This window comes from Trichoderma asperellum, chromosome 4 (assembly GCF_020647865.1).
Source record: "Trichoderma asperellum chromosome 4, complete sequence".
In the NCBI taxonomy this organism is placed as follows: Eukaryota; Fungi; Ascomycota; class Sordariomycetes; order Hypocreales; family Hypocreaceae; genus Trichoderma; species Trichoderma asperellum.
In genome coordinates this window covers 1510774-1523242 of record NC_089418.1, presented here as the reverse complement: position 1 = coordinate 1523242, position 12469 = coordinate 1510774, and the positions used below count along the sequence as shown (strand labels likewise).

Sequence of the window (12469 nt, the reverse complement as noted above, 5' to 3'; positions counted from 1 at the left end):
GCACGTACAAGTACCTCATTAATCGTGGTGGGGGCAAGCGTTGATGCGTCTGACATCGAATGCCAACTTCACTTTCTTGCATGTGAGACAACTGGATAGTATTTTTTCCCTCTTTTTTGTTATACAATTCCTGGAAATAAAACTCTGCAAGATAGATTTTTATATTTCTGTAAATTACTCAATTATATGTACGCATTTTGCCGTCCATATATGCCCATCATAATATCCGCCTATTGATACATAAAGTCTTACATACTGCACCAAACCCACACTCCTTCTATAGTCTTTCGTTTTTCCTTCTTCTCCTGCCATTTCTTCTCTCTTCAATCCTCCTCATCTTCATCTTCTAATATATTTGACGTCTCCTCCAACCCTCGCAAAACCTCCTCCACCTCAAACGGATCTGTAATCGCCCAAACGCCTCCTCCCTTGATCAAGTCCTTCCCTCTCATGCCCACCTCTTTTCCCACCAGGTTTCTGCCAACCTTGCCTGGACCGATGCCGACCCATCGCCTGACCTTCTCCTCTTGGTCGAGATACTTGATGGCTGCCCACCACCGGACCGTCTCAAGGCATCCTCTCGCTAACAGGTCTTTTAACTGCTCTTTGCTCTGAAATGGCCTGGCTGAGACGTTGCTTATGCAGGGCATCAGGCCCGGGAACGTAATGATGTCTTCATTCTCTCGGCCAGGAACACGACTCTTCTTCGCCAACAGATTCTTCATGACTGTTACCGCAGGCTTCATGATGGGGCTGTGGAACGGGCTGTCGCTGTGTAGTCGCACTGCTCGCGGGTCATGGCCCAGAAACTGTCGAACATGCGCAATAAGCGTCTTGATCCTCTCCATGCTCCCGCTCAAGACGATCTGGTTCTTGCTGTTGATGTTCGCGATCAACACCTGCTGGATCGGCGGCACGTCTTGACTGCTCTCTGACTTGCTCCCATCGCTCGAATGACCGACAAAGTCTCGAATCGCCTTGATCAAGCCCTGTAGGTATTCTGGCTCCGTAATAACCGCCACCATGCCGTACTCTCCTCCGTATTCTTGAATCGCCTTCTGCGTCGCTTCCGACATGGCCACCGCGCGCCGCTGCACCAGATAATAACTGTCCTCAAAGGTAATGTATCCTCCCGCAACCAGGGCAGTAAATTCTCCCAGAGAGTGGCCCAGCGTAAAATCAAAATGATCCGCGACTCGAAAGTTGAATTCGCGCTCGAGAATGCGCAGTATCAATATGGACGTGGCCATGATCGCCGGCTGGGCTATTGTCGTCTTTGTCAGGTCTTTGGACGGGCCATTCTGTATGATGTCGGAGATTTTGAATCCCGCGCAGTGGTCAATCTCGTCAATAATCTGCGAAGCCGTCGACGGAAACGCCTCCAGCCAAGGCGACAGCATGCCGACCTTTTGCACTCCCTGGCCTGTCCACCATCAGCTACAAAAACATTTCACCTCTAACCTCGGTAACGCAAAAAGCAGGCTTACCAGGGAAGAAAATGGCTGTCCGTGGCCTCTTGGGCAGACTCGAGTTCCATCGCCGCGCCGTCCGCGCAGCATCCCACGTGCATCCAGAATTACCAGATACCGGCGCGCAGCATCGCAAAGACGCCCATGTCAGCGATGACGCACCTCGGCTGACTCCGGTGCCATGCCGGCACTGGAGCGCAGGACCTGCGAAGCGCTTCATGGCCTTGCGACGGCCAATGTTTGTGCCTCAAGGATTCTGCCGTGCTTCAGTTCGGCAGACGCACTTTGCGAGGCCAAAAGTGGCATCAAGGGGTGAGTGCGGAATGTTGTAAGAGCCAGCGAAGTCGCTGTCGATGTGAGAGCAGTGACGCACAGGGATAGGGCGTGGGGCATAAGGTTGGATGTCACCGAGCTAGAGCTGAGCTGCGCTGGAGCGCTACACTAACAGCGCCCGGTAGATCCCCAGAAGTGTCAAATGCTGCCTACCATCTTCTAGAAATTTAAAAGCTGCACACTACATGTATTTATTGGTCACTGCTCGCTGAAGCTATCAAAGTCTTTCATCTCATATATCCCTTCCCTACGTAAATCTACTGGATTTATTCCGGCTGTGGGATCTGATATGCTGGTATTTAGTATCACAAAGGAAGCTCCTCCTTTCCGTATCTGTAAGTCATGGTGCTGCTTCGGAATTGGCTCGGGAATCAGCTCGGTATTCAAACTCGAACAGAGAATCAGGTATATACGCCCAAATATGTATGCTGCCAAAAAAAAAAAAAAAAAAAAAAAAAAAAAAAAAAAAAAAAAAAACCACCTGGGCAGCGTGATTCAACTCCAGTCTAGCCAATCTATCAGCAACGAATCTCTACTCCTCCCTTGCTAACTGTCAAGTATTTGACACCCTTGTAAGGCTTTACGCCTTCGCTCAGGCCCCGACTTTTCCTCGGATCTAATACAATGCTCTCAATCTTCAGCCCGCTTGCTAGCCAACCCTTTACTGAAAAGCTCACTGATGCTGAACTTGGCATCAGAATCTTATTCTGTGCTACCTTCTTGGGGTCCTGTTCGTCGTCCGCACCATGCTTCTCTTTGCCCGTCTTAGCAGCCGGTGTGGTTTGATATGGCTCGTTGTATGAATAATCCGTGCCAAACCCAAAGCCCGTAGGATCAAATGCTTCTTCCTCATCATCACCTAGCGATCCCACCACCGTACATCTCAGCCCGAAATGAGATGTTGGGCCAGATATCTCCTTGGCAGGAATGTTCCACTCCAGCCGCCCCTCAGCCCTGTTGAAGCTCGCATCTCCCCTACTCGGTCTGATGTCCGACAGATTCCGCACGTCTTCGGGAAGAGGAATCGTAACTGTCAAGTCATCTAATAGTGGCGAACTTGGGGTTCCAGGATGCGGCGATCCCAGCCGTCCAGGGACTCCTCCTGCGCGTGCTAGCTGGCTTGCCGCTGATGAAGAGTTTGGAGTACCAAAGATTTTATTCGTTTGTAGCCTGACTTCGAACTCGGACCCCACAGGTCCAAGACCAGTTTTCATCTCGAGGTTAACGGGAAGCTTCAGGTTATTCGAATTCATGCTCCCACTTTTTCCACTCGTAAAAGGCAATAGGTCAACCTCGTAGCCAGCCAAGATGAATCGTCCATCAGGCGGTATAAAGCTGAGTTCTCCAGGCCGCTCATTCCACTTGTTCAGCCGAACACATGGGTGAAAGACAGGTAGCTCCATGATGCCACCTATGTTATGCTTCCCGGATGGGCTGCCCAGCGTCACCAGAACATCCGGAACGCCCGATACTTTTGATGTGAATGCAATAGTTCCATTAGCAAACGCAGCCAAAGGTCTGCCTGAAGGGGCAAGTGTGACCGAGAGAGTTTCGACGACGTCCGCGTAGAGCTCGTTCGAGGTGTGCCGTACGTTGGCTCGTCTCCATGGCAAGGCCGGCGTGTTGGCGGCCATTAGGGACGGTGTGGGTGAACTTGAAAAGTTTGTCTTTAATGGATTGTTTCTGCTCTTGTATTAGCCCGCAATCACCTCAACTGCACCACGCAGGTCTTCGCTGTTCACATACCCTGGCAGGCTGATACTGCCAAGCAGTTTATCCACCCATCCTTCCATCTCCACCACCTCTCGTAGAGCATTGGGCTCCGTCGTACTGACAGTCCCTGCATCGCACATCTCCGTTAAGAGCTGAGCAACGACATCGTAATTATTCTCCAATTTGACTGCCAGTAGTGGCGCTCCCACGAAATCTTCAAAGGCGTCGATAATTCGATGCAAGAACTCAAGCACAAGGAGGGGTTCGATCTCCGTTGATGAGGTCGCCAAAAACAGCAGGTTTGAGTGAATTAGGCTGAAGACTAGAGTCGGAGGGTTCGCATTGGGGAGATAGATCAGGCTTGGTCGAGGGGCAGGATGTTCGAGGTAGAGAGGCAGAAGATGGGAGGCTGAGAGCGGCCTTCCAGTGTAGGTATGCGATAGGATGGGATTCCTAAGCCAAAGCAAGGCCTCGTGTCAGCGTTACTGCAGAGAATCGGGGGGCAAAAGCAGCACCGGCACCGCTCACCTGTTGTCATCGTAGATGTGCAGCGCTTCAATAACGCCGTTCATGGTGACGGCCCAGCGCCTTGTCCAAGCGTTGTCAGAAGCTCCAGCTCCAAGGAACAGCCATATCCCACTTTAAGTGTTCGGTCGCGCGACTAAGCATGACGATGCGCAAAGGCGGACTGTGCTGACTAATGGCAGCGGGCCAATCATCGTCAGTCGCTGCAACAGCAGCTTCAAAACCTACAATTGCGGCGTCTTCTCATCAAATCGCCTGATACAAGTTTGCGCGCCTCAACTTCACAACCAGCAGTCTTCAACATGGCTGGCGACAAGGTCCCAACTCTGCACTCGCTAGAGAAGCCTGAAAAGCTTCAAGATGTCTTACGCCAGGACCGCGGCGATGACTGCCTAGGCTGCAAAATTATAGGTCAGTAGTAATTTATTCCGGGCTCTCTTTCCCACATGACTAGGCGAAAGTCTGACTCCTGTACAGGAAGCGGTGCATTTTTTGGCCTTGCGGGATATAGTTATTTCTCTGGCATGTCACAGTTGGAAAAGCAAAGGGCTGCTATTCTTCAGAGCAAGTCAATATTTGGCATGAGGAGTCGGCGATTTGGCATCGTCACTATCTCAGCGGGCCTGGCCTGGATGGGTCTCTGGAGAGCCCTCAAATGATCTTTAAGCGTCGAGTTTGAACACAAAGTGGTGAATATCACGAAGCTTTCAACCTTGCTCGCTACACCCCAAGAGCTACCTACCCATACTTACAAAAGACACACCTGACATGATGGATGAAAGAGCAGGCTGTACTCTACCTAGCACCGGCGTGGTGTATTGTTCATGATTATGAATGGAAGGAATGTACTTGAATGGCACCGTCTCGTGGAGATTTCAACGAGTGTCGATATGTATATTAGTGTACTATTTAGACTATGGCGAGACATGAAAATGGTGGCATGATCTCGAGGAGACGAGGCATCAACAAACTCACGGATGGGAAATGGACTGGATAAGCATAATAATTTATCTCTTCTCTTGATTTCGTTGCCAGGTTTAATGGCATTTGTTTTGTTTTAGCCCATTTTTATATAATTTGTTCCGGTTCTCAGGAGCCTATTCTGCCTATATCGCTGTCTAGTCCATGTAAGTCGAAGACGAAGTACAGCGACAGACTGCCATATCTTGGTCAGATTAATAATATAAATCTCATGTTTTTATAAAAAAAATCTTCTCGAAAGATTCAATGTTTCCATCTAAATAGATTCCCTCCACACTCCTTTTTTACTATTTCAACCATGCTGTTCGTGCCATGTTCGTCGCGCAAGTAGCCCGTCAAGCCCAAAGCCAGACCAGCCACTGGCACAAGAGCCTCGAAAATCTTCACCGAAAAAGGCCCCACTTTCAACCTTTCATACCAACTTTTCATACAAACTTTCATACTCAAAACGAAAATCGCCATAATAACACAACGCCCAATCCAATCCATCACGCCAAATTACAAATTTAGTAATCATAGATTGAGGAAACCAAATCAACAGCCCGTATTCGCGCAGACCACCTACCTACTAATCCAGGCGGTCCTTTCGCCTTTCATACTCGCCTGAAAGGAAAAAAAAAAAAAAATCGCCATCAAAATCTCATAGCCCCCCCATCATGCCCATCACAATTCACAACCCCCAGCCAGCCGCGCCGGCTCCTCGGCGGCCACGCGCAGTAGATATCGATATGGATGTTCCATCAGACTCAGACTCAGACTCAGAAAGCGGCGGTGCTGCTATCCAGGGCGACATCCCCATGTTGGACGACGAGAGCGTCGCGCAGGATGAAGACGATGAAGATGAAGAGCAAGGCGACGCTAGAGACGAAATTCTGACTCCTGGAACGGTCATCACTTCTAATTCTCAATGGATGCGGTACTGTTCTCCCTTGTCTATCTCATTTATGCTCTCACTTTCATCTTTCGTGTAAAGGATCAAGCAATACTTGGATCCATATGTACACCCATATACACATAAATCCTCATCTCATATATATATACATACATACATCTCCCCTTTTAGAAACTGCAGAACAAGACCCAACTTTACTAACTCATTTTTCCAGCGGTCACGGCACCTACGTCCCACTCAACACCTCCTCCATCACCTCCTCCCTCGCAGGCACCCTCACCCGCACAAACAAGCTCCTCTCCGTGCGTCCCCTCCGCGCGCGCTACAACCCCGAGATTGGCGACCTCGTCGTCGGCCGCATCGTCGAGGTCCAGGCCAAGCGCTGGCGCGTCGACGTCGCCGCCGCCCAGCTCGCCATCCTCCAAATCTCCGCCATCAACCTCCCCGGCGGCATCCTCCGCAAGCGCACCGAGACCGACGAGCTCCAGATCCGGAGCTTCTTCGCCGAGGGCGACCTGCTCGTCGCCGAGGTGCAGCAGCTGCACCAGGACGGCGCCGCCAGCCTGCACACCCGCAGTCTCAAGTACGGCAAGCTGCGAAACGGCGTGTTTGTCGCCGTGGCGGGCACCGGCGGAGGCGCCGGCGTTGTGCGTTCCAAGCGCCAGCTGTGGACCATGGAGGCGGCCAACGGGGGCGGCAAGATTGACGTCCTGCTCGGCGTCAACGGGTACATCTGGATCAGCAAGCACATTGAGAGCGATGCTGCCGCTGAGGCGGCTGGCATTAACCGGATGGAGGAGAACGTCAGCTCGCAGATCTACTCTAGCCAGAACAACCACATTGACGTTACTACAATGAGGGAGATTGCCCGGTGCAGGAGCGTGATTCTTGCGCTGGTGGAGAACGGAGTCAAGGTGGATGAGGACACCGTGACGAGGGGATACAATGAGGCGGTTGAGTTTGGAAGGGAGTCAATGGAGGATGATATCTACCTGGGAGGCGAAAGGGGGCAAAGACTAGCTGCGGCGTTGGCTGGGCGATAGAAAGGGAAGTACTAATAGGAACAAGATTATGGCTTCATTCAAGAAATTGGACACATGAGAGACACTTCTGGGCATTTGCTTGACCGAAAAAGTTGTTTCAATTAGTGATAGTAGATGTATAGAAAAGGCACACAAAAAAAAATCGCCATGATAAAGGCGTATAATGCCACCCGTCATAAAGAGGGTGCAAGGAATATTACAAATACATATATGTGCGCCTAACAGAGGCCACAATATCATTGCTTCATGCTACCAGATTCGAGCAGTGGAAGTTCAAACCAGACATCATCCAAACAGCTTTCCACGCAGCTTTGTTGAATCCAGCCATGTGATAACAGGGGTCTCACAGTTTGGCCTTTTCTTCTTCTTTTTTCTTTTTTATTTTCTTTTTTATTTCTTCGTAAATTTAATTCACAGTCCTAGAGAATCCCGTTTCAGACGCAACGTCACAGCCATAGCAAGAACAACTCCGAGCCGGAACACGAACCCTGCAGCGCTCTTTGAGCCTAGGCTCAACAGCATGGTAAGCCAGTACCTCAGTCCCTTGGACAGGTTGCCGTTGCGGTCAAAGTTGGGCTTCCCCGCGGCCATGCGGTGGTGGCTCTTCAGCGCGCCCCACGAGTACGGCATATATCGCACGCGGAGCAGCTTGTCTGCCCAGCTGGGCACTTTGGCGATGGCGCGCTGGTGGCTAAAGGTCTTGAAGGAGAAGTAGCCGTGGTAGTTGCCCATGCCGGAAGAGCCGATACCGCCAAGAGGAAGGGGGTTGAGCATGGCGTGAAAGAAGCCGTCGTTGATGGTGGCTCCTCCTGACGTGACGTTCTTGAGTACTGTTTGGAAATGTTATTAGCATGTCGACAGGTGATATAGCTATATAGTCAGAATTGTATGTTTGAATTGATATGACATACCTTTCTCGTTCTCCTTATCCGAGCCAAAGGTGAAAAGAGCCAATGGTGTGGGATCAATTTCATTAGCCATGTTGATGGCTTCGTCCAGGGTGTCATACGGCAGAATGGACCAAACAGGACCAAACGATTCTTCCACAATCATGCTATCATTCACATCGTCGACCAGCACAACCGTGGGTTCAATAAAGAAATCGCTCTCGTCCATGGACCCTCCCATGACAATCTTGCCCTTGGAGTTGTCCACCATCTTCTTCAATCGCTCATAATGAGTCTTGTTGACAACACGAGAATAGTCGGGGCTCGCCTTTGCGCCCTCGGGCATGAACTCCTTGTACTGCTTGTTGAGCTCGTCGATGAACTTGTTTTGCACGCATCGCTCAATGAGGACGTAGTTGTGCGAGAGGCACACCTGGCCGGCATTGAGGACCTTTTGCCAGAGCAGACGGCGGGCGGCAAGCTTGAGGTCGGCATTCCGGGTCACAAAGGCAGGGTTCTGGCCGCCCAGCTCGAGGAGCACAGGCGTCAGCGTCTCGGCGGCCTTCTTGGCGATGATGGTGCCAGTTCGTTTGCCGCCAGTGAAGGCAATCTTGTCAAACTTGTGCTCCAGCACGTGCTTGCTCTCTTCGAGGCCACCCTGGATGCAGACGTAGCTCTCCGGGTCCAGCGCGTCGTCAAAGATCTTCTGCAGAACCATGCACGAGGCGGGCGACAGCTCGGACGGCTTGAGGATGAGGGTGTTGCCCGCGGCGATGGCGCCCACGACGGCCGTCATGTTGGTCTGGAAGGGGAAGTTGTAGGCGCCAATGTTGAGGATGACGCCCAGCGGCTCGTTCCTGATGCGCGGCTTCATGGCCCAGAACTGCAGGGGCATGTTGTCGATGCTCTCGTCCTGGACCCATTTGTCCAGGTGCTGGATGGCGTCGAGGCATTCCTGCTTGCACCAGTCGATCTCGGAGAGGTGCGACTCGTACTTGGACTTGTGCATGTCCTGGTTCAGGCACAGCTCGATCAGCTCGGTGTTGTCGACGAAGCTCCAGTAGAGGCGGCGCAGCTGCTGCTTGCGATACTCGACATCCTTTGTGCGGCCGGACCTGAAGGTGGCGCGCAGCGTGTTGTACCGAGCAGTGATTTCGTCCAGGGCCGTGGGCTCCAGCGGCGGGATGGCGCCAATCTTGAGCGCCATGGTGGATGGGGGGCTTTGGATCTGGCGGCTGGAAAGGGTGCTCTGCGAGGCTCGGGAGGGAGGAGTGAATGCACAGAGTGCGTTGCACAGAGCAATGGCGATGGAGGTAGTGGTGGTGGTGGTGGTGGCGGCGCAAGGTTGTGTGTTTGCGTGGTGTTCAGCAGATAAAATAAAGTATTAGATGCTAGATAGATCTAGTAGATGGATATCTGGACTCTCCACCCTTGCAGCTGCAGACCGCGGCAAAGACGCCTCTGCTCTGGCATGTGGCAGCTCCCGCGCAGCCAACCGGTGGGCAAAATAGTCCGTGTGCTCCGTCGACCACTGCGGAATTGTGAATCGCTTTCTTTTGCAACGTCGAGGCTGGTTCCGCGGACTGCGGATAATTGGGAGGGATTAGCCTCTAGAGCCGGATCGGGGCAGCTATTCGATGCTGGTGGGAGGAGCTTGTATGGGGAATGTGCCTGTATTACGGAGCCCTCGATGGAGCGCTGCTCTCTCCACACTGCACTTTTTAGCTTCTATCTCATCTCATTTCATACTGTGGCGCCGGACCCCCGGCTTAAGTGTACAGCCCGGTTTCAGTTTTGAATCTGCATCTTTTGCTTCGAATTCCGTCCGAATGTGGTGCGTGTCTCCGACGGTGCATCGGCTTGGCTTGGCTTGGCTTGTCTTTTGTCTGTGTCCATCGAATATGGTATACAAGGCGAGGATATCTAAAGCTCTAACCGAGGCATTAGACTTGCCCTATGCTGTACATCTCATTTTCACTCTTTTGCAGCCACGGAGCAGAGCAAAACAAGAACCGTTTGTAGCAGCTATGCGTGTAAGACGAGACTGGCATAGTATAAGTCAAAATGCCGAGGCACTTCTGTCCATCAGCCCCGCATTCAATTATGTCGATAATCCACCTAGAAAGTATAGGTAACTAGGTAGTATTATTGCTGCACCAATACCCTAAAACTACTCCTTAGTACTTATCAAGATGCAAAATTCCCTATAAGGGCAAATGCGGGCTGTAAATATAAATATTACAGGCTATCGTACACAATATATCTATATAAATGAGACCAATTATGTATGTCACATAGGCTTCTTCTCTTATTTACAAGAACTCACATAGTGAATCGCGGTCATCAAATACTTGCCAATCAATTATATCTAGTCTCAAAGTGGTGGTTGCGGATGGCATGGCACTCAGCTGAGGTGACATTCTGTGATCATAAATAATACTATCATTAGTGCAAAATGGCTTTGCTTTGAGCAGAATCTGACTGAAATAGTTGCACCAGCAATTCGGATCAAACGGACAGATGAAGCGTCACCAGAGTCTGACATGTCATAAAGCAAAACTATACCTTTTTAATAAACTACTGACGCTTATATCTCGTCTTGGGGAGTGTGGCTGTCTCTCTTTCGACCGTATAGATCGCATAACATGATAGGAATCTATTTACTACCGTATCTAGAACGTGATATAGCCAAGTGTACATTTTACTGGGAAACACAATACACAGCTCAAAAGGCTCGGCTACTATCTATTAGGTGGGTGTGTCCCGCATCGCCGATTTTGCTGTTGCGATCCTCTCACGAGCATTGCCAACGTTACCCTAAAACAGCAACTTCGAAAATGCCAATCTTTACTATGTAGATATCTGACAAAAACTATGGAAAGTCTCAAGGGAACCCATTTCATTATCATCATACTTCTCAATACTAGGTATTCATTTCCAATTCAACCCCTCTTTACAACTGGAAATGTATGAATGATGAGCCACCCGTATCACAAGTGCATACTCGGTACACACGCCTTTTTTTCATGCATTTCATAAATATTTTCGACGTCAGGCTTCATACTGTACATCCAATCGCCTCCCCAACCCAAGCGGTGCCTGCGTCCTCTATTATACATACAATTCCCATACATCTTTTTTCTTGGTTCCCCTCCTGTAAAAGCAGTCGTACGTACGCATATACATCATCTTAATGGTTCCCCTTCTACCTCCTGGCTCGAGCCGTTCCGCCAGCTGCTTTCCCTCTAGGCGCCGCAGCCACCAGCTCTGCAACCTTCTCCTTCTCCTGCTCCTCCGCCAGCTTCTGTATCAAGAAATTGTCAATCAATTTCTGTCCATCTACCAGCAGTCCGTCCTCAGCCCTCTTTGCATCGGCAATCGCCGCCTGCTGTCTATGCTCCGCCAGCTCCTTCCTCCTCTCCTCCGTCAGCCGCCACTCCTTGGGGAACTGGGGCTTCGGCTCGATCTTGTGATGTCGCAGATCTAGGGGAACATCCGCAAAGGTATCCTTGGGGTCCTTGGCGGCGCTGATGAGGTCATTGACCAGGTTCACCAGGTACTGCTTGTTCTGCGCTTGGTGTTCGAAGCTCTCGCAGCTCATCTTGACGAGCTCCGTTTCCGGGTTGTATCGAGGGCCAGCAAGCTTCTTCAGCTTCTCGGTTTGGACAGCCGTGAGTTGAAGGTCGTCAGGAGCAAACTGCACAACCACCTTTTTTTCCGCAGGGTGAGATTCGCCCATGTATGTCGTGTATCTCCACCTCAAAACCTGTTTCTCTGTAGGGGGAACGAAGGGCTTGGCAAATTCTTCAGTCTCAGGTGTTAGTTATATATACAAAATGGCTAAAAAAAAAAAAAAAAAAATCCGTAGTCTCAGGTGGTGGCTTACTGGCAAGAAGGGGCATTTCCCAGATTGCTAATCGAGCATAATGCCTCATGTCTCGCACCTCGTCTAGTTTTCCGTGTGCCATAGACGTGATATCGTCTTCGTCAAACTCATCGTGCTCCTCGGTGTTCGTTTCGGGATCGTCCTCGTCGAACCAGAAAGATGACTTGTTCGGCTTATCGCCAGCATCATCTCTGTACAGATCTTCCTCCAGCGCCCTGTCCTCCGACGCCCAGCCCGGTGTCTCCCGTAATGTCGCCTCGAGGTACTCCTCCACGCTTGTATAGCCGTTGGTCTTGGCAAGTTCATCCAGCTGTTTTAAGCCCTCGGGTGTGACGCTCTCCAGGAAAGATTTGTTCATCAACTTCAGGTCCAGAGTCTTGTATAGTCCACCATCGCCATCCTCTCCGTCCTGATCGGCATTTTTGTCTGCTAGCCGCCGTGGGGAAGACGTAAATGCTCGGCTCGCTGTCGGTGCTCGCCAGGCAATTGGCTGTGTTCGAGGCATCCGAGGCACTCGAAGCGCCCGCCGGCAGGCCAGCATGCATAGCTTTCCGGCACTCGATGCTGAAGCCATGACGAATAGATTCGGAATCGCAATGCCCGCTCCAAGTATACCGTTGCGCGGGATGCGGGACTGCAGCAGGAACCTCAAATTTTTGGTGGGATGACAATCGCGGCCGAGATTCTCCCGCACCGCGTTTCATCGGCGGTTCACCATGGCAAAACTCCGGCTAATCTAC

General features: G+C 51.0%; 6 protein-coding genes across 7 annotated transcripts; 2 read left to right on the top strand and 4 right to left on the bottom strand.

Moving 5' to 3' along the window:
• Positions 1–143: 143 nt before the first annotated feature.
• On the bottom strand, positions 144–1816 carry TrAFT101_006914 (uncharacterized protein). Its single transcript, XM_066127910.1, has 2 exons — positions 1488–1816; positions 144–1423 (listed from the first exon to the last, which is right to left on the bottom strand). Exons 1-2 carry the CDS (start codon positions 1687–1689, stop codon positions 324–326), a joined length of 1302 nt encoding a protein of 433 aa, XP_065984023.1. The 5' UTR covers positions 1690–1816; the 3' UTR covers positions 144–323.
• Positions 1817–2282: 466 nt separating this feature from the next.
• Positions 2283–4130, bottom strand: TrAFT101_006913 (uncharacterized protein). Its single transcript, XM_024910700.2, has 3 exons — positions 4044–4130; positions 3549–3968; positions 2283–3485 (listed from the first exon to the last, which is right to left on the bottom strand). Exons 1-3 carry the CDS (start codon positions 4085–4087, stop codon positions 2321–2323), a joined length of 1629 nt encoding a protein of 542 aa, XP_024758563.2. The 5' UTR covers positions 4088–4130; the 3' UTR covers positions 2283–2320.
• Positions 4131–4342: 212 nt separating this feature from the next.
• TrAFT101_006912 (uncharacterized protein) lies at positions 4343–4699 on the top strand (the record flags this gene model as incomplete). Its single annotated transcript, XM_024910699.2, has 2 exons — positions 4343–4451; positions 4518–4699. The coding sequence occupies 2 exons, from the start codon at positions 4343–4345 to the stop codon at positions 4697–4699; spliced, it is 291 nt and encodes a 96-aa protein (XP_024758562.1).
• A 735-nt stretch (positions 4700–5434) lies between these two features.
• Positions 5435–7235, top strand: TrAFT101_006911 (uncharacterized protein). The gene is made up of 2 exons (XM_024910062.2): positions 5435–5937; positions 6128–7235. Exons 1-2 carry the CDS (start codon positions 5678–5680, stop codon positions 6954–6956), a joined length of 1089 nt encoding a protein of 362 aa, XP_024758561.2. The 5' UTR covers positions 5435–5677; the 3' UTR covers positions 6957–7235.
• On the bottom strand, positions 7023–9573 carry TrAFT101_006910 (uncharacterized protein). 2 transcript variants are annotated; one of them, XM_066127909.1, is made up of 3 exons: positions 7868–9573; positions 7444–7786; positions 7023–7375 (listed from the first exon to the last, which is right to left on the bottom strand). In XM_066127909.1, the coding sequence occupies exons 1-3, from the start codon at positions 9048–9050 to the stop codon at positions 7363–7365; spliced, it is 1539 nt and encodes a 512-aa protein (XP_065984022.1). In that variant the 5' UTR covers positions 9051–9573; the 3' UTR covers positions 7023–7362. The 2 variants fall into 2 exon arrangements, with proteins under 2 accessions (XP_065984022.1, XP_024758560.1); XM_024900613.2 differs by having other exon boundaries at positions 7023–7786.
• Positions 9574–10726: 1153 nt separating this feature from the next.
• On the bottom strand, positions 10727–12362 carry TrAFT101_006909 (mitochondrial 37S ribosomal protein mS35). Its single transcript, XM_024902025.2, has 2 exons — positions 11730–12362; positions 10727–11647 (listed from the first exon to the last, which is right to left on the bottom strand). The coding sequence occupies exons 1-2, from the start codon at positions 12301–12303 to the stop codon at positions 11049–11051; spliced, it is 1173 nt and encodes a 390-aa protein (XP_024758559.1). The 5' UTR covers positions 12304–12362; the 3' UTR covers positions 10727–11048.
• Positions 12363–12469: the final 107 nt, after the last annotated feature.